At 52.5% G+C, this 23,984-nt stretch overlaps 3 protein-coding genes across 9 annotated transcripts; all 3 read right to left on the reverse strand.

The window, feature by feature from the left end:
• Positions 1-2,778: 2,778 nt before the first annotated feature.
• S100A16 (S100 calcium binding protein A16) lies at positions 2,779-8,528 on the reverse strand. Of its 2 annotated transcripts, none has more exons than XM_019713331.2 (3): positions 8,363-8,528; positions 3,832-4,008; positions 2,779-3,545 (listed from the first exon to the last, which is right to left on the reverse strand). In XM_019713331.2, exons 2-3 carry the CDS (start codon positions 3,982-3,984, stop codon positions 3,387-3,389), a joined length of 312 nt encoding a protein of 103 aa, XP_019568890.1. In that variant the 5' UTR covers positions 3,985-4,008; positions 8,363-8,528; the 3' UTR covers positions 2,779-3,386. The 2 variants fall into 2 exon arrangements, with proteins under 2 accessions (XP_019568890.1, XP_019568891.1); XM_019713332.2 differs by lacking the exon at positions 8,363-8,528 and adding an exon at positions 4,644-4,784.
• An 861-nt stretch (positions 8,529-9,389) lies between these two features.
• S100A14 (S100 calcium binding protein A14) lies at positions 9,390-11,605 on the reverse strand. The gene is made up of 4 exons (XM_019713326.2): positions 11,436-11,605; positions 10,961-11,070; positions 10,385-10,531; positions 9,390-10,164 (listed from the first exon to the last, which is right to left on the reverse strand). Exons 2-4 carry the CDS (start codon positions 10,988-10,990, stop codon positions 10,027-10,029), a joined length of 315 nt encoding a protein of 104 aa, XP_019568885.2. The 5' UTR covers positions 10,991-11,070; positions 11,436-11,605; the 3' UTR covers positions 9,390-10,026.
• Positions 11,606-13,801: 2,196 nt separating this feature from the next.
• S100A13 (S100 calcium binding protein A13) lies at positions 13,802-23,436 on the reverse strand. Of its 6 annotated transcripts, none has more exons than XM_019713323.2 (3): positions 23,091-23,436; positions 21,996-22,174; positions 13,802-14,839 (listed from the first exon to the last, which is right to left on the reverse strand). In XM_019713323.2, exons 2-3 carry the CDS (start codon positions 22,146-22,148, stop codon positions 14,696-14,698), a joined length of 297 nt encoding a protein of 98 aa, XP_019568882.1. In that variant the 5' UTR covers positions 22,149-22,174; positions 23,091-23,436; the 3' UTR covers positions 13,802-14,695. The 6 variants fall into 6 exon arrangements, with proteins under 6 accessions (XP_019568882.1, XP_074174578.1, XP_019568881.1 ...); XM_074318477.1 differs by having other exon boundaries at positions 21,996-22,271; XM_019713322.2 differs by having other exon boundaries at positions 21,996-22,178; positions 23,091-23,420.
• Positions 23,437-23,984: the final 548 nt, after the last annotated feature.

Genomic DNA, 23,984 nt, shown 5'->3' on the forward strand with positions numbered 1-23,984 from the left:
GGCTGCCCTTCTCTGCCCTCCCCCCCCCCCTGGCTCCCCAGGGAGCCTCAGGCTGAGCTGCCTGACCCTGCAGTGGCAGCTTTCGTCCCTTTGGGGCCTCTTTGGCGCTAGGCCCTGAAGCCCAAGCCTTGTCTGCTGTTAAGTTTCTCTGACCTCTACCCAAGTGCAGTGTCCTCCCTAGCTCTCTGGGCTTGAGCTTAGACCGCCTAGAAACAGGCCTCTAATGGGGGTCACACAACCTTTCATTTCCTGCCAGCTGTGCTGAAGTCTTGGCAGATGGAATGCAGGACTCCGGACACAGACGAGAGCGGTGAAGGGAGCACAGCCCCTTCTCTCAAGGAGGCAGGGAGCAGGTCCTGAGGAATAGGGCTGGGGTTGGCCCACCGACTCCCCACTCCGCTCCCCCTCTACCCCCCACCCTTTCTAAGAGGGGCTCAGTGTGGAGGACTGGAAAATGAGGAGCCAGTCATTGGAAGGGATGAGGCAGGAAGGAATTGCCTCGGGGATATCACATGGGATCGCTCACACCTCCTCCATGGGATGGCTCATCCCTCCTCCACAGCTTTCCCAGGTGACCTCACCCTTCACTCAGGGCGACTCTGGGGCTCTCTAAGGCAATGGTCTGTCTTCCTGGGGGTTGCTTCTGTCCTCCCTAAAGGAATTTTGGAAAAATAAAACAAAACTATGTACTGCCTCGCATGTATTTCATGTTGGCAACTAAGATTTTTGTGGTAAGTGTAAGTCATGGCAGAGGGTATACTTTCTGAATTGCTTTTGCTATTGTGACATTTTTAAATAAAATCATTAGGACTGTTTTAAACGTGTGCTTGATGAAATGTAAACATCACAATGGTTTGATGCCCTCCCTCATCCATTTAAACGTATATAATATAAATGTGATAATGTGGGGGAGGAAGAAACTTTCCTCCAACCTCAAGGTTCTTTTGGCTGGTCTAGTAACCAAATAGACACGAGACAGATTAGTAAGATACAATAACCAAAGTTAATATGCACGTGGGTATGGGAACCCCGCATTCCTGCGAGAGTCAGAGGTCCCACATGCACAAAAGGTTCAGAGACAGAAAAGGAACGTGAGTATATAAGACACCCTGAGCTAGAGATGGGGTAAGAGGCCTTGGGGGCATCAAACGGTCACTGCAGGTTGGTAAGAAGAGCAGATGCTTCATCAATAGAAGTTTGCCCTGCCCTACAGATACGCCAGAAGAGGTTTTCTGTGATAATGTCTTATTATGGGAAGACCCCTAATTCAAGTTCTTCTAGGTAATTAAGGGAGGGGCAGACGTTTCTCTTGAGCTCACAGGGTCCAGGGTCTGTAGCTCAAAACAATCTGTAAACTACAGAGGCACCTGCTGAGATTCAGCTGAAGTGAAATAAACTAAGATGGACACTGCGTAATCCCACTTACATGAGGTGTCTAAAACAGTCAAACTCATAGAAACAGAAGTAGAATGGTTGCCGGGGCTGGGGGAGGGCAGTCGTGCAGAACGAAAACGTTCTGGAGCTCGGCTGTACAACGAACATAGTTAACCACACTGTAACATACACTTAAAATGTGTGAAGAGTGTCGTGTAGGGCAGCCTGCGGGGTCTCCGCTCCCCACACAAGAACGCAGGATATGGTGAGGCCAAAAAGGAACACCCACGGAGCCATAGGTAGGGGAGTCATACCACTATATTCTCTCTGGCGGCACTATACTCTCACTGGAGGCTGGATCCACACTGTCCGCAAACCGCCATCCACACTTGCCAGCCCAGCCGCCATCTTCTTGCTAGCCCCCATTCTCTCTCTCTTCTTCCTTCGTAGCCGCAGCAGTTATATTAGTGGCTAATGGCTCAATGGCTACAGCTGACGGCCAACCAGCCCCAGCTGATGGCCATCTACTACCCCAGCCAGCACCCTTCCACGTGAGGCCGAGAGCCTGTAAACTACTTTCTGGGGCTCTGCCCCCACAAGAGAGTAAACTTGTGATGGTTCTTTTTTACCCCAGTTATAACATGCATCCCCCCTCCCCTAAGGACGAAGGAGCTCTTCACCATTCAGTCACTTTTAACTGGAGAAGGGGTGCTGTGAAGGAGGTGGGGAGACCGGCCTGCTGCCGTAACCGCAGGCCTGTGCTGAGGCAGAGCAGGTTCAGGAGATCCAAATGGATTCCCGTAACTCTCTGTGCATCTTTTGAACAGTCTGCAACCTTGAGGGACACACTGCCCTGGGTTGGAAACCAGGGGTGCAGAGCCCTGCAGGCTGGGCTTGCTGCCGTTCCTCTCCTTCCCAAGGAGCCATGCAAGAGCAGGGGAGACACAGAGGAGCTGGCATGGTTCCCTCCAGCTGCTACCAGTCATGCTTTCCTTTCCCCGCCCGGTTCCAACTCTGGCCTCCCACACTGCTCTCCTTGTACCCACTTTCCCATCCCATCACCTTCCCTGTGTGTTAGAATAATCTGTTGGTGACGACGATTCAGGGCCTCAGCATAACTCATGGCTCAAGACTGACCGTCAGGGCCCCTGTCTCACAGAATTGCACTGAGGCCTAAACGAGACACACTGTGTGCCTGGAAGCTGATTGAGTCTGAGTCTGGGCTAGGAGGCCCCGGAGATGGTGGGCCTTTTGGACCAGAAGGGAGGGAGCTGCTGGCCCAGGGCTGACAGCACCTGCTGAGATCCAGGGATTCTACTTCTTTCTTTCTCTGTCCTCCGGTCTCTCTGCGAGAGTCTCCCTTGCTTCAGGGGCCCAGGGAAAAGACCAGCAAGCTCGAGGAGGTGACAGGGAGTGGAAAGGTTTTAATGAGCATCACATAGGGGCCAGGTGAGGGATACAAATTGCAAATCCAGCCTTTACTGCCATGCTTCAGTGACTGAGCAGGAGGGAGGGGGCTCAACCCTGCTTAGCTGTTCCCAGACCCAGAGGCAGCCGAAAGGCAGCTCCTGGAAGTCTCTGCCGAGCACGGGGGCTGGGGCGGGAGGGGAGAGGTGTCTGCTGCTGCCGCCAGGAGCAGGAAAACCTAGGGCGGCGAGCTGACCTCTGGAGGTTGGAGAAACTCAGAATCAGGCAGGAACACCAGCTGTTGGAAGAGGGGATGAACTGAGGAAATTCTTGGGGTCCCCAAACAGCACTGAGATCTCACAGAGGGGCCCCCAGGGCCTGCTGGCTCCAGGGACTGAGACCCTTAGGGAGGCACCCCCAGACTGAGATGTTCACAAAGGGACCCTGACATCACCCCCTCCCCCTGTTCAGCAAGGGTCAGGAGAAGGTCTGGAGGGAGAAGTGAGGGTGGGGCCTGGGTGGGCAGGAGGCTGAGGAAGGATCCTGGGGAGAGCAAGAGGGGCTGGGCATCGGGACAGTGCCCTGAAGGGACGGTGGCGGGTCCTCTAGCTGCCGCTCTGCTGCTCCTGCTGGCGGATGAGGTTGGCGATGGGGCTGGTAATGCCGCCTATTAAGGTCCAGTACTCGTCGAAGCTGATACGGCCGTCGTGGTTGGCGTCCAGGTTCTGGATGAGCTTGTCAGCAGCCTTGCGGTTCCCGGTGTCCTGGGGAGGAAGCAGCATCAGCAATGTTGAGAGCGGCAGCCCCACTGAGCCCCAGGCAGGACCTCGGCGGAGGCCCAGGATCGGGCCTGGCAGCTGCTGCCCCTGGTAAATGGGAGCCGAGTCTTCACTGGCTCCGGCCTGCGCCCCCCTCCACGAACCCCCCAGGACAGCTGCCTGGGCCAGGTCGAGGCCCTATAGTGTGTGTAACTCTGAAAGGACAGAGGCCGCCCTGAGAGCACAAGGGCTTCGGGGCCTGGGAGACACAAGGCATGTGTGGGGGCCGTACCGTCAGCATGTGGTTGAGCTCTTTCTGAAGCATCTTTCGGAAGCTGCTCTTACTGATCTTGTTCTTGACCAGGCTGTGCTTAGACACGTATTTGTAGAAGTTTTCCACCAGGATCACGACCGCCCTCTCCAGCTCCGTGTAGCTGTCCTCCATCTCACTGCCTGACTCCCACGGGGCCTGGCTCCCAGGAGAAGCCCACATGAGAAGAGACCCCACAGGCCCAAACTCCTCCCACCCCCGCACCCCCCGTGGCCCCCCCAGGCTGGAGGGAGGAGGCAAGGAAAGGGAGGGTCAGGGTGGGCGTGGGGGTGGCCCTGGAATGAGAGTTATGTGGTTCCTCTAATGCAGGTGTCCCCCAGCTCAACCGCCTAACAGGTTCTCCAGGTCCTTCCCCAGCCCCAGGCACTGGGCTTGTCAGAGTCCCAGAGAGAGCAAGAGGCTCCCGTGGGAAGAGGAGAGTGAGTGCCCAGCCCTCCGCCCTCTGCACACCTGGCCCACCCAGGTCCCCGGCCCTGGGGACAAACTGCCAGGAACTGTTAGGATGAGCCAGGGGGCTGGAGGGGCCGGAGCCCTTGTCCCCCACCAAGACTGGCTGAGACCCCAGCGCCAGGCAACAAAGCAGGAGGCAGAGACCGCAGCCCTCCGCAGTCCCTTCAGCCAGGCACCAGGGCAACGAGGCCAGCATCTCAGGACAATGCCCTATCCATTGAGTATGACGTTCTGCGGGCCCCCAGTCACACTCCCCCAGCCTCGCCTCCCTCATGCCCACCCTGAAATATACAGCAGGACCCAAGAATCCCTCACCCCATTACCTAAGGAGGAGCCAGGCCCGGTCTGCCCCAGCTGGAGACAGCCAGCCAGCGGCCAGCCCAAGGCCACAGTCACCCCCTGGCCCCAAGACAAAGACACTCACATCCCAGCGGATACAGCCTTCTGAACAACAGGATATGAGGGAGCAGGCGGATCCACTGTGAGTCGCCGCCCATGCCCAGAGCCCCCCCAAGTGAACCCTGGCAAATGAACCTCCCCTCCCGCCCCCAAGCCCAGGAATGAGCTGCAGCCACCCTGCCCATCCGGGCCTGGCAAGGGAAGGTAGGCACAGCCGCCGTCCAGGCCCGGACGCCCACAGCTCTATTTGGAAGGGAGGTGTGCTTCGCCAGGCCCCACGGCAGCCTCTGCCCTGCCCCCTGCTCTCTAATCCCCTCGTGGCTGTCCTCGTCCCATGCCCGCTGCCTTGCCCTCTCCGCCTGCTAAAGCCTGCCCTGACCCCTGCCCTCGGTGCCCTCCTTCCCTGGGGCCCACTAACTGGTCTTCTTGGGTCTTGTCTCCCCAGACTCCAGACATTCCTGGAAGCAAGGAGAGGGTTTATGACACAGTCATCGTGTTTTCTGAACTAAACAAACAGAAAGACTCTCGGCCTTGGGACCATCTTTTTAAAATCCTGACTGTACCACCTCCCTGCTTTTAATCTCTGCATCTCCCCTACCTTGCATGGCCCAGCCCAAAGCTCTGCTCAAAGTAGGTTTCTATTAATGCTCCACTTCCTGCCAGCCCTGATGCCAGGTGTCCAAAGCCCCTGACCAGCCTTCTAAGATTTTTCTTTTGCAAAGCATTTTCTGAAGTAAGCATGAGACTAGGCCAGGGTGCAGGAAGGGAGGAGAGCCGAGAGGGAGAGGAGGCAGGCTGGGGCATTTCTGACGAAGAATCCTGCCCTTCTCTCCCCTGGTCCGTGGCCAGAAGGATAAGCATGGAACCAGTATCACAGGAAACCATATTCTTTTTCCTACTCTTTATTTATCAAGTGTGTAGCCGTGTGGTTCACTGTTTGTACGTGTGTAAGACTTTCATACAAACACTCTAACATTCACAAATGAGGACAGATAATTGTTCTTCTCAATCCCTGAACTGTCTGCTCTGCTGCCCTTGGGTCATGACAGTCGTTCCTGGGAATTTGAAAGCTGAACGCATTTCAGCAAAGGTTGTGCCAAGTCTACTCTCAACCAAGCTTTGCAAGTGGGGAGAGAGTTCAGAGAATACCCCCACCCTTAACCATCCCTGCCCTTTCCCTGAGTGACGAATTTTGTGGGAAATAGGAAGAAAAAAGGGAAAGAGAGCAGTTTTGGGGGTGGTGTGCCACACGTGCGCCTGCCCCAGGCCCACCCAACTCTCCCACCACCTGCCTTCTTGAAGTCTTGTTTCTCTGACCAGGAGAACCTCCCGCCCTTCCTTGACACCACGCGCCAGCCCCTATTTGGCCTCTGGTGGTCAAGCAGGCAAGGCCCAGGTGAGCACCCAGGAGACAGTCAGCTACCTGCTGTCAGCTGTGTGATCACCCCAGAGAGGTAGCTTCTACAGCTCTGGGTTTCCATTCCCAGGCCCCCCAATAGTCCGTCCCTCACCTTCTAGTCAAATGGACACCGCTAGAAACACGCCTGGACAAGGATGTCAGAGTGGGATGGTCAGGTGTCCCTACCCTCTCCAGCCCATCCTCCCTCCCCTGGGACCAGGAGACAAGCTTTCCCACTATATCCATGCCACAGCCAGCTGCCTGGTCCTCCCACCAACCAGGCCAGAGGGTCCCCAAGCATGGGGTTTGTGGGGGGACAACGTGTTGTCCTATCAGGGGGTAGGCCCTGCATTGACTTAGCCGTAGGTAGATTCTGGCCTGAGAGCTGGGGACAGGTGCCCGACATGTACATTGGAGCCTTCCCAAAAAGTGGGAATGGGGGGAACACTTGTTCTCCAAGGGGCCCTCTCACCTGGAGCCCTCAACCCTCCCCCAAAGCTCTCATTGTCTTCTCGTTGCCTGATTCATCACCGAGTAGTCAAGAGGCCCCCATCCCCACATCCCCAGCCCACCCACTGCGCCCACCTCAGCCCAGCTTGCTGACTTCTCCAAAAGCCCAAATTGCCCTGATAACATGCACCTGGATCTCAGCCACGCCAGCCCTGCCCTCCCACCCCCAGTTTCTGGGCCCCACCCCTCCAAGTGCTTCCCAACCAGCCCCTATCTCGACTCTCTCATCCACTTCAACCTGGAGCCCTGACTATCCAGCACACCCTCCAAAAATCACCGTCTCTTCCCACCTCCACATGTGCTTCCCGAGTCTTCCATTGTTTCCAAGTGTTGGGGTATGTCCCTGGGCTCTCCTAGCCCTCCTAGTCGCCGTCCTCTCTAGCACCCAGCCCTCTCTCAAGCCTCAGTTTGGCATGCGCTGGGTCCCTTCCATCTACCACACATTTGTTCACTCATTTATTCACCACTCATTTGCTTACTCACTCATTCACTAACTCATGTGCTCACGTCCATTCATTTCCTTCTTCACTCGCTTGTCCCAGCTGCCTTCGATATGCAGGGAAGGTGCAACCCGAAGTGGGCTGGCAACGCCACTCTCTATCTGCAAGGCTATTTCAAATTCATCTGTCAGCCTCCACAGCCCCTGTCTCTGCTCCTTCTGCGTCTCATGCTCTTTTCCCCGTTCCAGAGGCAACTATCTCACACAAGTGGCCTTGCCTCACCCTTCCTGACCCTCACAAGACTCCTGATGTACACAGAAAGCGAGGAATTCTGCCATTCTTGATCCCCCCCTGCTTGGGTAACCCATTTACTACCTTCCACCCCTTGTGTTTTCGGAGGATAAAGCTTGCTCCCCTGAAATTTTTTCCAGACAAGTGAAGTTGTCTGGAATTTTTTTCCAGCCGAGTTTGGTGTAGACACACATACGGCAGCCCCTGGCCTCCCCAGCACCTAGAGACCTGTTTACTTGTGGATGGGGAAAGTCTGAGCCCCACTTACCAGCACCCCGGTCCTCACCCCCACCCTGTAGGGCCGACAGGGAACGCTTCTATAGGGCAAATGCTCCACTAAACAAAGCCAGTCAAGCCAGAACCTGCCTGGGTCCTGGGGTACAGAGGAAGCTGCCCAGGCTCCAGGCCCCTCTCCCGGAGCTCCCAGGCTCCCCCGGGGTGTCATCCAGTTCCTCTGGGTCTCGTCCGCCCTCCCAGGGAAACAGCTCTCAGAGCACATGGCCTGCGTCCAGGGACCTCCCTGTGTCCTGAGGTGCAGAGAAGCCACCTCAGTGCCTGTCTTCCGGCTCTCAGGCTTCCTGGGTCCTCCCTGGCTCTTCCTGGACCCCGTCACCTCTCCCAGGACACAGTTCCCAGAGCCCAGCAAGGCCTGTGCCCAGGGTCTGACCACCCTCACCCCCCACCAGCACACGTTTACCCTTTTTCTGTTTGGGGATCGGAGCAGCTGCGGGCAAAGTCCCTGACAGCCCTGCCCAGAGGCCCAACCCCTGGAGAGGAGCCCAGGCAGCTGCTAGGCTGGGAGGGGGTCTCACCACTCCGTCCATTCCTCTGCAGGCCTCTCCCGCCCCCAATCCCACCAGAACTCTCCATTGGCAAACCGATCTTTGGGGAAAGTTAACAATTAAGGAAACCTTTCTGCCCGGCCTCCGGCAGCCCCCCTCACTGCCCCTTCTCCTGGCCCCCCAAGCCTGTGGGGCCTCTCCAGCGGGCCTGGGGTGCTCACCTGCCTCCTCGGTCCACCTCCTCTCCAGCACGGCTCTGGGGCTTGGGCTCTGGCACCACGAAGCTGCAACCCCGGCTCAGCCCAGACAGGACTCCTCCCTGCAGGCCCAGTGTCCCACTCCCTCCTTCCCTGCCTGGCTGAGCTGGCTCGGTGGGGAGGTAGTGACTGAGCTCCCTCTTGACTTGGCCCTGGGGTTGGGCCCTTGTTAAAGGGATACACACCTTTTTTAACACCCCTCCGCCCCCACCCCAGAGGGAGTGGTAGAAGCTGGCACTCCCCCAACCCCACCCTCCTAGCCCCGCAGGGCCTGACAGAACCTACCCCATGGAGAAAGGAAGGGAAGGACAGTCACCTGCCCTTCTCACCTGGGTCACTGGGAGCTCAGTTTCAGGGACCCCAAACAGACAAGTTCAGTTAGCATTCCAGGCCAGCCTGGCTGGCCACAAAACTTCCTTGCCCTTGGGATTTCAGGAGTAATGCCCAATTTCTGCGGGCTCGAGTCAGAAGGCAGACACCAGGGACCAGACTGGCCCCTGGGCTTCCATCTCCAGGCCAGCCCAGCTCCTGACCCCCATCGCTGGGACCTGTCATGTGCAGCAATGGACCCTGTAGGGGAAGTGCTATTAATATCCCCATTTCATAGATGAGGAGACTGATTCAATCATGCCCACGGTTCCAAAGGCACTAAGTGGCAGAGCTGGGATTCACACGCAGGCCATCAGCCTCCATTCCCCTTGACCTGCTTTAGCCAGGCTCCAGCACAGCTGAGTTCCCATCCTTTCCCCAGGTGTGCACTCATGCCGTCTCCTATCAGAGGTCAGCCCACCGGTGAAGAGAAGCTTGTCCCTCCCAGAGGACCAGATCTTCCACCTTTTGGGCCTGGTACTATCCTCAACCCAAAGCCATGGGGAAAAGTAGGTCCCTATTCACTTGCACTGTTCTCAGGCCACCTGATGACTCTGCCATTCACCCCAAACCACCCCTCACCATGGACACAGGGTGGGGGGGTAGGGGGTGTCAAGACATCTTTCACTTTTTGCATTGTTTTATTAATCAAATGATACAAAACCACCATCATTCTGTAAATGCCCAAGCACCCAGCTGGTCCTCTCACTCCCAAGGTCACACCCTCCTCAGCCTGTCCCACCGCCCCCCTGCTGTCTCACGTCCCCTGCCCTAGCCCAAGGACAGTCCTGGGAGGTGGCAGGGGCAGAGCTGAAGGCAGGAAGACATAGCACTGGACAGACAGCTAGTTCAGGTTGGGGGAGAGATTAGAAGGGGTAGGGTCTCCGAGACCTTTTTTAATACCAAATATCCAGCCCTATCAAATCATTTCCCATAGCCCAGCTCCTCTCTGCCCTGGCCCCACTACCAAATGACGTGGCCTTTCCACCGTCCTCACCCCTCCAGCATCCCAGGCCCCAACCCGCCCCCTGAGCCTCCCCCCCGGTGGGGCCTCCTGAGCCCACTGGGTTCACAGAGGTCCCCAGGATGAAGAGCAGGGACCCCAGGAAGGGCTGCGATGCACCTGAACCTTGCAGAGGTGAGGCAGGTGTGGGCTGGGGAATAGTGATGGTGGTGGAGAGAGGAGTTTTATTTCCAGGCCCCCAGTCTGTAAGGTCCCCTTTTCCCAACATCCCCCCAACAATTGCAGGGGAAGGTTTTCAGCTCCCCCGGGTGGGGCACTCCAGCTTCACGCTCTTGGCTGCTTCTCCAATCAGCTCCCAGAAGCTCCCAAACTGCAGTGTAGAGTCCTCGCAGTTGCCCAGGTTGGCAATTCTCTCTTCCAGCCCACAGTTGCTCTGAGAGGAGGGAAGACACCACAGCTCAGCAAGACGGCACCTTCCAATCTCCCCACCCGGCCCTGCCCAGGGGTAGGGAGCAGGACCCGAGCCTCGCTGGCAGTGGGAGGGGAAGGGCCAGGAGTCGCTAGTGCCAGGGTCCGTGGCCCTGTGAGAGGGGTCTTGGAGCACTTGCTTGGGAAATCAGGTTGTGCCTGGGGCAGGGTCACCCCCTCAGTACCGGCATGAGGTGGGGCAGCTGCTGGGTGACCAGGTCCCGTAGCTCGGAGGGGGTCAGCGTCTCCTTCCCTCCCTCCACCGAGTACTGGTGGAAGTTCTTGATGAGGGTCTCAATGGCCCTCTCCACGTCACTGAACTCCTGGGCATCCTGAGGACAAGGGACATCACCCAGGTCAGGGAGGCTCCACCCCGCCCTATGACAGCCTGCTTCCCCAGGGGCCTGGCCGGGCCAACAGGGCGGAAGGCAGCTGCAAGACACATGGGCTCCCGCCCACTCCAGAGCCCAGACTCCAGCCCCCTCACCCCGCTGGCCTCTGCCCGGAGCCACAGGTTGGGCAAGGCTTTCTCCCTGCCAGCCCTGGCCTCCCCTCCCCGGGCAGGGCAGGTCTCAGCACGTGGCCCAGGCATCTCTTCCTGGGAGGGCTCCATCTGCATCACCCTGCGTGGAAGGGGGTTCAGGTCTCATAGGCAGGGTCTGGGGGACAGGCCAAGGCCAAGGTAAGGGGCTGAAGTCAATGGGGGAAGACGACGCTTAGGGTGGAGGAGAGCAGTGTGGGAAGGGAATGAATGGGCCCACCTCGGCATTGGCTGACCGACACTGTCCCATGGTGCCCGGCGTGCTTGGTCCTTTGGTGACTTGTGGTGTCCTACAGCCTGCCCAGGAGGGGCCGATGGTTCATGATCTGCCTAGAGGAGCCGGGAGGCCAAGGTGAGGGGAGAGTTCAGCATTTCTTTCTCAACTACCCCATTTGGCCCCACCCCAGATACTCTGGCCTTATCCGAGGGATCAGGGCCAACTCCACACAAGGCCCCATCCCCACCCAGGCTCCAGGACCTGAAGTCACAACCCCCAGGCCAACCCACTCAGAGGGACTCTCTTGGGCCTCACCTTAGCTTCACTCTTCGTCCTCCTCCAACCACCCCCTACACACACGCCAGCCTCCAGGGCCTGGCCCCCAGCCCTTTCCCTGGCAGACTAGGGTAGGGAAGGCTAAGCGCGCCCCCTGAACAGGGGGCAGCCCACTTGGGGGAAAAGCCCCGGGTCTCCTTACCTGCCGGCAGCTGCTGAGACAAGACAGGAGGAGCCAGCTCACCTGAGCTCAGCACTTATACCTGGGGGAAGGGAGGGGAGACAGGGGGCTGGGCCTCATCCCTAAGCCACCCCTGCGATTGCAGCCGCCTGGGCTGTGAGCCAGCTGAGTAGGCCCCACCCTCCACTGGCCAGAGCTCCACAGCCCGCCCCCACCCCTACCACGGGAGAAGGGAGCTGTGGAGGGCTGGGTCTGGGATGACCCTGGCTCCGGACCAGCCTGCAGAGTTGAGAGGACAGAGAGGGGAGGGGAGGTGGGGAAGGGAGAAAGGGAGGGCTGTGGGGGCAAGCTAGAGGAATTGCAGGGCAGGGACGTGGAGGGGCCCTGAGTCAACAACCAGAAAGAAGCAGAAGCTGATCAAGGCAGGGTGTGTGGCACAGGGAATGAGGGACATGTGTGTGGGTCGAGAGACGTCCCCAGGGATCTCTCTCTGTAGTTTGATGTGTCACACACACACGCCTTCCGCCAAGGCCGACTGGGATAGCGACAACCAAGCCTGCCCAGATCCCCGACCCCAGCCTTGCTCACTCCTGATGGCAAAGAGATGAACGAGGACTCACTGGGGGGGGGGGGGGGGGGGGCCTGAGCAGGGCAACCTGCTGAAGGGGCCGGGCTGGGCGCTGTCCTGGCTTCCCCTTGGCTCCCCTCAACCAGAGCACACATGCGCGAGCCCAGCGAGTTATCTGGCAGCTAATGACCTCTCCAAACTGGTCGGGCTGCCTGCTCCTTCCTCCCTCAGAGCCCCACGGCTTCCCTAACCCAGCCAGTCCACAGCACACACAGGACGACATCCCAGGGGGCAGGTCCAGCTGCCCCACCCCACCGGCCTCCTCACCTGATGGGAAGGAGGAAGGGAGAAGGGCAGGGGGTCAGGGCAAGGCCGGGCGGGCGTGGGGCTCCTCGGCTCCTTTTCTAAGCTCTGAGACCAGAGCATACCTCCTGTAAAAAATCCCATAAATGGAGCCACTTCAAAACTGATTGGGAGCCGCCTTCCCAGAGGAACTGCCTCGTTTGTCTGACTCCTTGAGCCTTCAGAATGTTAAAACAGGGCAAAATAACCTTTGGACTGGGCCTAAAGCAGCAAGCATTGTATCACAGACACTGTTTGCAAAGATGGCACGAAAGCAGCCTTGACGACTGAAAATTAAAGGCCTTCCCTGTAATCGGCATCTCTGTGTCAGCGTATCGGCACCGATGGAAATTCCTTCTCGGCTTATTGACACCCATAAAAATTCTTTCCTTCCAGTCATGTAATTATTCCCCTTCCCTTTCTCATAAATGCGCTTTGCCTTCACCCCCATCAGAACACTGGGTTTCTGCCTAAGTCGGTGCTTCCAGAAGAGCTATTCTTTGGATCCCCAGTAAAGGCTTGTGGCCGCTCACTTTGTGCTTCTATTTTGAGGTGACCCCTCCCAATGCCCCTCTCCGCGTCTCCTTCTCGGGCTCCCCTGCACTTGGGGTCTCAACGAGAGGCATCTGTGAGTGTCTCAAGGAAGGGTCCTTCCAAGAGTATCTCATTCAGAGAGTTCCTCTGACAGACCTGTCTGAGGGCTTCTCCAAAAGCGCCTCATCCTGAGGCCCCTGTGTGGCCTCTCAATTGAGGACCCTTTCATGGGGTGAGGTGGGGAGCTTGTCTCAGCCTAAATGTTCCTGGGGAGTAACAGCTGCCCAAATGCACACCTGCTGGTAGGCAGTGCCAGCCCCTGGAAGGCAGCACCCACTGGGCTGGGGCTGCCCTGCCCCTGCTCCCTCTGGTGGCGGGCAGCGCAAACCACATGCCCCTCAGGCCGAGGCCAGGGACAGCACCCCCAAGGCGCTCCAATGTTGTTTCCTGCAGCACTTCCGCCACCCTCACCCCAGTCCTGGAACCTGTGTCCATCCTTCTCTTCACCCCTGCACCGCAGGGAGGGCGGGGAGGAAGGTTCAGTGTCACCAGCGCCCATCCAGAGAGGATGCCAGCTCATCAGAGGCTTTGGAATTTCAACCCAGTCCTACCTGTTCCTGTCTTTGTGACTTCACCTGCCTAAAATATGTTCCCTCCTCTTTAATACAGGACTTAAAAATAGAATCTACCTCGAAGGGCTGTGAGAATTAACTAAGATAATGCAAGAAAATGTTGAGCACCGTGCCTGACACATAGCAAGCCCTCAATGCGGCTCACTGCGACCATTATCATCCAACGACACAAGCCCCAGGGGCCAGAGAAGTGGGAGCCAAGACCGTGCCCCGAGTCCCAGGAGGCGCCTGCCCCAGAGATCTGTCTCTACCTTTTATATATTCATTCATCAACCATTTCATTTGTCGAAGAAAGGACATCCAGCCTAAGAAAAAGTCTTATACGAGTTTATTTGAGCCAAACTGATGAATCACCAGGAAGCAAAAATCCAACAGATTAGGAAAATGCTCCCAAGATTAGCAGTTTTGCAACTTATTTCACACATTAGAATCAAAGAGACTGAGGGGGTTACGTGGAATCCATGGGTGGCAGATTAGGGAGGCGGGAGAGAGCAAAGGGGGACTTGGGATGGGATAAAAAGCAAAAGGGAGAGACACACAGTTCTTTTACATTGTGGGCGCAGGACAGACGATAACGTTTACAGCACATGGAGATGGCATGTAGGGCCACCAAATAACAAGGGCCTCTGGTCTGTGGTCTGGTGCCTGCAGTTTTGCCCTGAGCGGTCTGGAAAAGGGGATGACTCTGACATTTCAAAGGTATGTTCTCTTAGATGCAAAAAGGCGTTAGACAGGCTCACGTAAGGTAAAGACTGACCTTTTGTCCAGGAAGCTACAGGCCTCAGACGGGACAACCTGCCATGACCCACTTTTAGTTAGGAGTTTTTACACTGAGACCGTCCTGTGTGGTTACTCTCTGTCTCTGTGTTTGTAGGGCCCGCCATGCAGGCCTCTCTCTCCTTGTCAGGTTTAGTCTGTGGCCCTTTTTTCATCCACAATTTATTGAGCACCTACCTTATGCAAGACCAAGCGCTAGATGCTGCAGAATATTTGAAGATGAACAACACTTGTGGTCCTCAAAGAGCTCGTAATTTTCGGGCCCACTCTCAGGTCAGGGCAGAGCTTTCCCACCCGCTAGTCTCAAGAGAAGAAATCGAGGTGGGGTGGGAATAAGAAACATTTGTGTTTCAAGGATGAGGCTGTGTTTGGGGAGAGTGGGGCCCTGCCCTGCCCTGCCCCGCCCGCCCCATCCTGGCCTGCTGGCTTTATTTCTTCCGGATTTCGTGGGCCTTCTCTTTCCTGATCTCCTTGGCCAGCTCCCCAATCAGTCTCCAGTACTCGCTGAACTTGAGCTCTGAGTCCTGATTCACATCCAAGCTCTTCATCTTTTCATCTAAGGAGCCCACATCCTGAGGAGACACCAAAGGGAAGGGTAGGGTTAGACAGACACAAGGCTTCTTGAGACAGGGAGAGAGGGAAGAACTGCCAGTCGCCATTCCCTTCCCTCAGAGAACACGAGGACCTGTCCCACACCTTCAGGACGAGGCTGCAGCCCCAACACAGTGCGGCCGTGGTACCCAACTCCAAGGGACAACAGCACAGGGAGGAGGGGGACCCGATTCGTAGTGTTTGCCACCATGTAAATACTCGTGGGTGTAAATACTCCCACCAAGGCGGATTATGAATCACAAACATGTCACTGAATGCAGAGCTGGAAGAGATGTACACGACGGGCCCTCACCTGCACGCAAGTACAGGTGGGCTCCAGCACACCACTATGCCAGCCCTGGGGTTTGCCCAACAACACTTGGAGGCACGGACCCACTCCGACCACGCTCAGCGCCTTCTCAGGCCACCCTCCTCCTTCACAGAAAGCAGAAGTTCACAGCACTTGGCTATTTGTTTGCATAACCCTGATGTCTTCTCATTTTTCCAGCTGGGTCACTAGCCTGGTAGATCCAGGGAATGGCAAAGACACAAGGTATTTGGTTTTCTAGGGGTCCCTTGATGAAGTCTCTCACACAGGCCTGTGAAATCAAAGGATACTGTAAGCTGGACCATCACGATCAAAGGATTTGTTGCCAGATAAACAAGCACAACCAAAAAGTTGAATGTTGAACAATGCAGAGATGTCAAACCAGGGAGGGGAGCCTCAGGCACAGCTTGATGCCAAAATTTGAATCAACATTTGGATGAAGGCAGAGAAGACTTGCCAAGTCTGTAATTCATAGAAGAGCTAAAGAACTTTTTTAAAGCCACAGTCATGCTTAATTGTAGAATCCTGTAAGCATTGCCAGTGGCGGCAAAGATGCCTAGTGTAGCCTTGTATTGGGAGAGAGAAAAAAACTTACAATTAGTCAAAAAAAAGAAATAAAAGGTACAAGTATTAGGAAAGAAGAGGTACATTAATCTCTTATTAGCAAGTATATCGTTGTATACCCGGGGAAAAAAAACAAAAAGGACAATGGCTAACATTTCAACAAGTGTAAGCACTTAAGGACGCTGACTGGTCCAAGCATTAAGCTTGGGACACAGTACACGCTGGACTTCCATTAATGTTCAGAATCTGCTGGAATGAAAGATTCCATGAGCGCAGGGACGGTGTCCATCTTGGTCGCCACTATAATGCCACTGCCGGGGAGAAGGTCCAGCACGTAGCAGGTGCTTGGTCACCACTGTCACCCAAAGCCTAGGACAGCATCAGGACAGGAAGAGTAGGTGCTCAATAAATATTGATTGAATAAATGCAAGACCAGTTCAACAACAGAGGTATTGTTACAGGTCCATTTCACAGATGAGAAATTGAGGCTCTCAAAGACTAAATTACTAACTAGGGATGACAAGTTAGAGCCTGCACTTGAACTATATTGTCTGACTCAGAGCTTATGCTCTTAACCACTATTCTGTATTTCTTCCCTCTCCAAAAAAGAAAAAAAAACTAGTAGAAACGATAAAGTGTCTGGTTACAATATTAATTCACAAAAACCAATGCCTTTTAGGTATATGAGCACCAATCAATTAGAGACCATAAGAAGAAAGATCCCATTTAAACTAGGAAAAAATAAAATAAAGCACTTAGGCATAAATGTAGAAATCTATTAAGCTTTTATGAAGAAAACTGAACTGAAGGATATATGCAATATTATGATTTATAAGAAATATATTTGGTCATTCAGACGACCAACATATAATTCTTATATATATATATAGACAGAGGGTGCCAAAAAATATGTATATACATTTTAAGAAAGGATAAATACTGTATTAAAATTGTAATGCTCAATATATCCTGATAACAAAAGATGAATACAAGTCATGCGTATATATATTTTTTGGCGCCCCTGGTATATGTGGTCTTTTGGAATTTCCTAAGTGTTGAGAGTGATGATGAAGACGTCTTTTGTTATGCTAATGAGGCAAACTCTCAATGTTGGAAATTGGCTCTCAGGCCACTTATTTAATACAAAAAAAAATCCTTGAAGAAATAAGAAAACATACTTTGTTTTTTCAGGGAGAAATTGACATCTATAAAGATGTCAATTTTCCCTAAAATAAATTTGCATGATCCCAATTAACAATCTACAGGATTCTTTTTAACATGATTAAATGTTACTAACATTCTTCGTGAAAAATTAACATGTGAAATCCACCAGTGAAATTCTGAAAAGTAAGAATAATGAGAAAGAAACAACCTTACAAGTATTACAGCATATTATGAAACAATGGTAAATGAGGTTGTTACTAAATAAACAATAAACAGATGAATGAAACAGAATAAAGAGACCCAAGATACACATGGGAATTGAATAAATATTCAAGTTGGTATTTCACATCAGTAGGAAAATTTTAACAATGAAATCAATTCTGGGTTTTTTTGTTTTTGTTTTTTTTAATATGTTAAATTGAGCAAAACCTTTCTAAGCATGGCATAAAACACAGAAGCCATTCAGGAAAAGTTTGGTAATTTGACTACATAAAAATGTTTTATATTCTGTATGGTAAAAACTACCAAAAAACAAAGTCAAAGGACAAAGGGCAAATTAGGGGAAAATATTTGCAACACACATAATAGACAAAAGCTAATTTCTTCATTCTATAAAGAGCTATAATAAATCAATATGAAAAAGAAAAACTCTTTGATAAAAGAAATAAACAAGCAGTTCCCAGAGAAACCAATATACATGTCCATCAAAAATATTTTTTAGGGCAGCCAGTTGGCTCAGTTAGTTAGAGTGCAGTGCTCATAACACCAAGGTCGCTGGTTCGATTCCCACATGGGCCACTGTGAGCTGCACCCTCCACAACTAGATTGAAACAACAACTTGATTTGGAGCTGATGGGTCCTGGAAAAACACACTGCTCCCCAATATTCCCCAATTAATATATATATATATATAAATGCTCTATTTCACTAAGAATTAAAGAAATAGTATAACTCAGAAAAAAGTATCATTTTCACATATTAGATTGGCAAGAATTAAAAGCTTGATAAGACCCAGTTTGGGCAAGGACATGGGGAAACAGACATTCATAAAATTAAAAATATACACGCCTTTTGAGGCAGTATTTCTACTCTCAGGCATTTACCCTATGCAGATAGCTTCCCTCAAGTTTGTAAAAATATATAAACAAGGATGTTTGCAAAATGGGGAAAATGGACATAAGAGAAAACTCCATCAATAGAGAATAGGCTACATAAATGTGTGTTAACCTATCTTGGAATACGGTGCTTCATTTTTTTTAAGGGAAAAATATCCTATATGCCCTGTAAGGGGGAGCAGAGTCGGCCACCTCAAAATGTGCCTTTTTAGGGATATTGATTATTTTAAGCTGGTTATTTTTAAGAAACAAAAGACCGAGAAAGAACCTTTGACTATTCCCCTACATGCCTAAAAGATTTTAGATGGAGGTCCTGCTTCAGGAAGGGAGCTGTCATCATAGATAACTATAGTTAATATGAACTAGTGTGTGACAGACAGGGAGGAACCGAGCAAGGCCCATTGGGTAAAAGTCCTCTATGTCCCATGGTTAGAGATGGCCCAGCAAACACTTATTTACCAAACATTTATTTTTCTAGCTCCATGTTAACTGCTTTCCTTCCCATTGAAGTCCCAAACTGCAACCCCCACTTTCTCTTCAGCTCAAGATGGCACCTGAGCTTTAACTGCCCAATTTGAACTTGGGCCCCGTAATCTGATAGAACCCCCCGTATGTACATACGTAACTAAATCCGGTCATTTTTCTCTTGTTTATCTGTCTCATGTCAATGTGATTATTAGAACAACCAAAAGAACTAAGAGGGGGAAATGGGAACTTTTCCCCTCCCAACAACTGTTACATTTTTAAAAAGCTATTTATAGAACAGTAGGTAAAATGCATTTATTCATTCTCTCACTCAACAACGTATGCTTTTCTTACAACTTTTTTACTCTCTCACTCACCCTTCAATATTTTATTGAGCACCTATTAAGAGTCAGACACTGCTCTAAGTACAGATAAAAGAGTGATCAGACTCCTTTCCTCACAGGACTTACATTCTTGGTAACATATATGTATATAGTGGAGGTCAAGTTGTGATGGAAGTGTTCTGAAAGAAAATAAAGTAAGGTAAAGGAATAGAGCACAGGGAGGTGGTATTTGTATTCAGTAGTGAAGGCCATGCAAAGGATTTGCCATTTGAGCAAAAAGATGAGTTAAATGAGGAATAAGCCGAGCAAACACCTAGGCTAGGGGCAGGGGTGAGCATTCTGGACCAGGAGAGGAAAAGTGGAGACAGTCAGTATAAATAACTCTTATGCTTTTGAGAAGTTTTGCTACAAAAGGGAAGCAGAGATATAAGGCATAGCTAGAGGGAGTTACAGGGTCAAGGGAGTTTTTTTTGTTTGTTTGTTTTGTTTTTAAGATGGGAGATATTACAGTGTATTTGGAAACTGATCAGAACAATCCAGTACAGAGGGAAATTTTGATGATGCAAGAGAGGGGGGAAGAACTGAAAGGGTTAAAGTCTTTAAGTAGGTGAGAAGGGATGAGATCCAGGGCACCAGTGAAGGGTATGGCCTTGGCAGCAGACAGGGATGAAAGGCGGGGTATGTGTTTGGTGGATTTGGGTGAAGGAACACAGAAGCTTCCTGATTGCTCTTATTTTCTTCTCAGTGAGAGGGAGAATGTGGAAAGAAGTACTAGAGTTTGAGGAGAAAGGAAAAGTTGTGAAACAATCATCTGAAAAAGCTGGTCAATGAATCGACCAGGGAAATGTAGAATTGGCAGGCATCGCTGAGGGGTTTGTGGTTATAGATTTAAAGTGAGACAAATGAACACGGCGGTGCCTTTTTCTCCAGCCAGATTCAGCTCTAGAAGTGGAGGTACAGAACGGTGGATTCAACCAACAAGTTACTGGAGGTGAAATGTTGGCTTTAAGCTGGGTTGGGATTGTGCCAAAAAACAAGGACAGAAAAAAACCGAATCAAGGGAGTTGTGGGAGTGGTTATAATAAATGATGAGCCTTAGAACCCAGGTAAGTAAGAGGTGAAATGAAAACTCGAGACATAAAGATAGAAGATGGAAAAAATAATAGGGAGTCAAGAAAATGCTGCAGTGGAGGAGCTAGAAAGAGGTGAGGGAAGCAGAGTTGGCGCTCCAAAATATGCCTTTTGGGACAGATATTGAGTATCTAAGCTGGTTCTTTTCAAGAAACGAGACTCAGGAAAAACCTTTGGCCTTCCCTCTTGCTTCCCAGAAGAATTTAGATGGAAGACCTGCTCCAGGATATGAACTAGTGTGTGACTGTGTCCCATGTGAAAGCTGGCCCAACAGACATTCATTTGCTCTTCCATCTCCATGGGAACTGCCTTCCTGCCCTTTTAGGTTCCAAACCACACCCGCCACCTTCTCCTTAGCTCCAGAATGGTATCTAAGCATCAACCACCCAAAGTGTCCTTGGGACCCATATTCTTATGGAACCCTCGTGTGTACATGCTTAATACGTGTGGGTATTTTCTCCTGTCAATCGGTCTCATGTCAATTTGATTATGATTCCAGCCTGAACTTAAGAAAGGTAGGAGGAAAATTCATTTTCACCTTTTCACTGCCCTACAGAGGAACAGAACTGGAATGACATGGAAGATAGAGAAAACGAGGTTAGAAATTGAGATCTTGGAAGAGGTGCGTTATTTTGGTCATACCAAGATCTGGAGCATGAGCAGAGGAGTGGGATGCTGAGATGCAGGACGACAATCTTTGGAAGTGATGAGTTTGAGAAATTGAAAGGGCCAGGTGTTGGCTGAGCTGTCTGTGTGGAAGGCTGAGGATAGTGAGAGCAGCAGTGATGAGAAGGAAAACCGTAAGCCAGGAACTGAAGAGCTATAAGGAAGGCAGGTGGTACCTGAGCTTCCAAGGAGCTGGGCATCTTAGGAAGAAGAAAAAAACTAAGGTCTGGAAGCAGCAATGAAAAGCAGAGGTCACTTCCTGCATTTCAACACGCAGAGGAAGATAAAACAGTCACTATATTTGAATAGTATCATTAGTTTCAGGTGTACAAAACAATGTAATAGTTAGACATTTGTACCCCTTACAAAGTGATAACCCCCCAATCCACTATCCGTCTGCCATCGTATACAGCTGTGACAATTCCATTGACTGTTCCCTACGCTGTACTCCACATCCCGTGACTATACACACATATATATGTTTAATTATAGTTGACATTCAATATTATTCAAAACCAGTCACTATTTGACGAGGCTACTGGGAGTGCTGTACCTTCAGGAGAGAGCCTGGAGTTTCCTGTGAGGAGAGGATGGGACAAGTCAGGGAAGCCTAAGGAGGTAGGGATTTTGCGGATGAAAAAGACTGAGTTTCAGAGAGTCACTTGTTTTTTGTTTTTACACCCATCTTCACACACTTTTATGTGCCTGTGAATGTTCAGGAAGGATGTAAAAGAAACTTAGTCACCTGGGATAATGCCCAACCCAAAGGGGATGAAATTTAAATCCCTACTCGGTCCCCCGAGGAGAGAAGGGGGGACCCAGCCAGGCGCACTGAGGGGATTCCCAGAGAGGGTGGGACGTAACCTCGGATCATTTACAGGTCTCTCCCACCCTGAGATCCTGACTCCATACATTTGGCCGTGTTTTTATTTTTAACAAATCCCTTCCCACAGCGGGGCCTCAGTTTCCTTATATGTGAAATGGGGAATGTGGATATGTTTTCTCTCGGCCTCCGTCTAGCTCTGATGGTTTACGAACCTCCTGGAAGCCAGCTCTGGGTCCCGTCCTCTGTTAGGCAAATGAGATCAGAGAGGCACAGAGCAGACACAGGAACCCAACAGCATTATCTGATGGAGCACAAAGCCCAATAACACACTTCCCCTCACACAGACACTGTTACCGAGATGTACACACACATACTTGGCAAGAACAGCCAGAACCACTTACACATGCAGCCACCCACACCTTTCTCCACAACACACCTGTGGTCACATTATCGTCCCCAGCAATATCACGTCACGTACACAATGTCCCACAGCCACTGTCTCCTAAAATCTCGGGCCCAGGGGCCCCCACCTACCTTGAGCAGGTGAGGCAACTGTTGAGTGGCCAGTTCCTTAAACTCATTGACGCTGAGGCTGCCCTTACGGCCCTCCCGTCCTGCAAAGGTGAAGAAGGTGGTGACCACTGTCTCGATGGCCGTCTCCAGCTCAGTCAGTGGCTCTGCTGCCATTAGGGTGGAGCTGATGTCCTCACCGGCTGACTTGCGGGAGCGGGGAGGAGAGAAAGGGAGACTCAGGACAGGCCACAGTGCCCCTGCCCTGGGTTGCTACCTCCGGCTTCTGCCTGGAGAAGGCTTTATGGAGAAGGAACAAGCGGACAGGGTTGAAGCTTGGGGCAGGGAGTACCTCAGTGCAGGTGGGGAAAGGAGTGTTCATTCCAGAAACCCCTTCCTCTCTAGATCTCACAATCTAGGGGTCCTTTTGAAATGCCTATGTCTTAGGGACCCCTCTGTGATGGTCCCTCACTCTGGAGACCCCTCTGTCCGGGAGGAGGCTTTCAATGTGAGGGTCCCGTTAGGAAGCCTCTCAGTCTCCTGGCCCCTCTGTAGGGTTCAGCAACAGGGCCGTTGCTTGGAATCTCACCCAGCCTCAAAGGGTCAGGAGGTTGTTTGTCTCCAAAGCTTGTTTGTGTGAAGACCTGGGTCTCCACCCGCCTGCTCCTCCCAGGAGAGCAGCCGTGGTCTGGCAAACGCCCAGCCGTGGTCAAGGCTGGCTCTGTCTGACAGACACAGCCTCCGGTGGTCCTTCCCCGCCTCCCTCCCAGCAGGGCCGGGGCTGAGCCCAGGATCCTGCAGACCTCCCGCCCCTGTCTCCCTGCGCCACGGGTCCTGGTTGGGCCTTGCCGACAGCCGGCACCGGGCACCCAGGAAGGGCTTGGTCCCGGCACACACAGCCCCAGGGGACAGGCTGGAGGAAAGGGACATGCCAACTCATCCTCCGTTTTCTGCCTCCCGCCACCGCACCCCCACTTTACTCCCCCGGGGACTGCGGTCGGATCTCCCCAAACTACTTCCTGAATCCCAGTCTGAGCTGGCTCCAGGGGCGGGACCTGGGAGTCCAGGGAGGAAAAGGGCTCCCCGGGTTCCCCCCAGAATTAGGGGGACACGACTCACCACGGGAAGTCACAGAGATGGGGTGCAACACGCGGTTGCCGCAGGGCTGAGGTTTATAAGCGCTGGGCAGGGAGGCGAGGGCCCCTCCCAAGCTCGGAGGTTTCAGGTTTCCTAGTTGATTGTGGAGAGAGGAGACGCCCAATCTCGCCTGGCGCCCCCATCCCGCCCAGCTCCCAGCGACCAGCGTCCGGAAACCCGCCTGGAACCCCAGCCCCTCAGCCCAGCCCGCATGTGCCCCCACTTGGTCGGGAGGTGGGGGTGGGGATCTGCCTGGAGCTGCCGGGCCAGATTCCACGCAGCCAGGGCCGAGAGTCCTATCCCTCCCAATATGGGGAGCCTCTGCCCCACCACACCCCAACATCTAATCAGGAGTGTGTGTGATGGGGACGCGGGAGGGGCCTGCAGGAGGTGACTGCAGATTGATTGAAAGAGCCAACTGCACGAGCTCGCTCAGAACTGAGACTCCCAGGCTAAGAAACACCACATCACTGAACGAGATCTCTCAAAGGACCCTGAAGCCCAAGACCCCTTCAGAGGAGCCCAAACCAAGGCCCCACAAATAGGGGGATCAGACTTAAGACCCCTGTTGACATAGAAATTTCCAAACCTGTAGAGCATTTTTATGTGTTTAACTGAACCAAACTGATAATTGCCTGAAGGCAAAATCTCAACGGATTGAGAAAATGCTCCCGAGAATGTCTGTTTTGCAGCTTATTTCATACATTAGAATCCAAGGAGGAGACTGAGGGGGTTACGTGGAATCCATGGGCGGTAGATTAGGGAGACGGGAGAAAGCAAAGGGGGACCTCTGGGATTGGGTAAAAAGTAAAAGGGAGAGACACATAGTGCTTTCACATTGTGGGTGCAGGAGAGTTAGTACCATTTACAGCACAT

The sequence above is a fragment of the Rhinolophus sinicus genome, linkage group LG14 (genome assembly GCF_036562045.2).
Source record: "Rhinolophus sinicus isolate RSC01 linkage group LG14, ASM3656204v1, whole genome shotgun sequence".
Lineage (NCBI taxonomy): Eukaryota > Metazoa > Chordata > Mammalia > Chiroptera > Rhinolophidae > Rhinolophus > Rhinolophus sinicus.

What these genes read in the sequence shown, in the direction of transcription:
- S100A16 (XM_019713331.2), bottom strand. Translation starts at nt 3,984, where the DNA reads ATGGAGGACAGCTACACGGAGCTGGAGAGGGCGGTCGTGATCCTGGTG. An exon ending in AGCTCAACCACATGCTGACG is followed by an intron (nt 3,546 to 3,831) that starts GTACGGCCCCCA and finishes CTTCCTCCCCAG; the next exon opens with GACACCGGGAACCGCAAGGC.
- S100A14 (XM_019713326.2), bottom strand. Translation starts at nt 10,990, where the DNA reads ATGGGACAGTGTCGGTCAGCCAATGCCGAG. An exon ending in GTCGGTCAGCCAATGCCGAG is followed by an intron (nt 10,532 to 10,960) that starts GTGGGCCCATTC and finishes CCTTGTCCTCAG; the next exon opens with GATGCCCAGGAGTTCAGTGA. An exon ending in AGCTGCCCCACCTCATGCCG is followed by an intron (nt 10,165 to 10,384) that starts GTACTGAGGGGG and finishes CCCTCCTCTCAG; the next exon opens with AGCAACTGTGGGCTGGAAGA.
- S100A13 (XM_019713320.2), bottom strand. Translation starts at nt 22,353, where the DNA reads ATGAACACTCCTTTCCCCACCTGCACTGAG. An exon ending in CTTTCCCCACCTGCACTGAG is followed by an intron (nt 22,179 to 22,323) that starts GTACTCCCTGCC and finishes CGCTCCCGCAAG; the next exon opens with TCAGCCGGTGAGGACATCAG. An exon ending in AGTTGCCTCACCTGCTCAAG is followed by an intron (nt 14,840 to 21,995) that starts GTAGGTGGGGGC and finishes GTGTCTCCTCAG; the next exon opens with GATGTGGGCTCCTTAGATGA.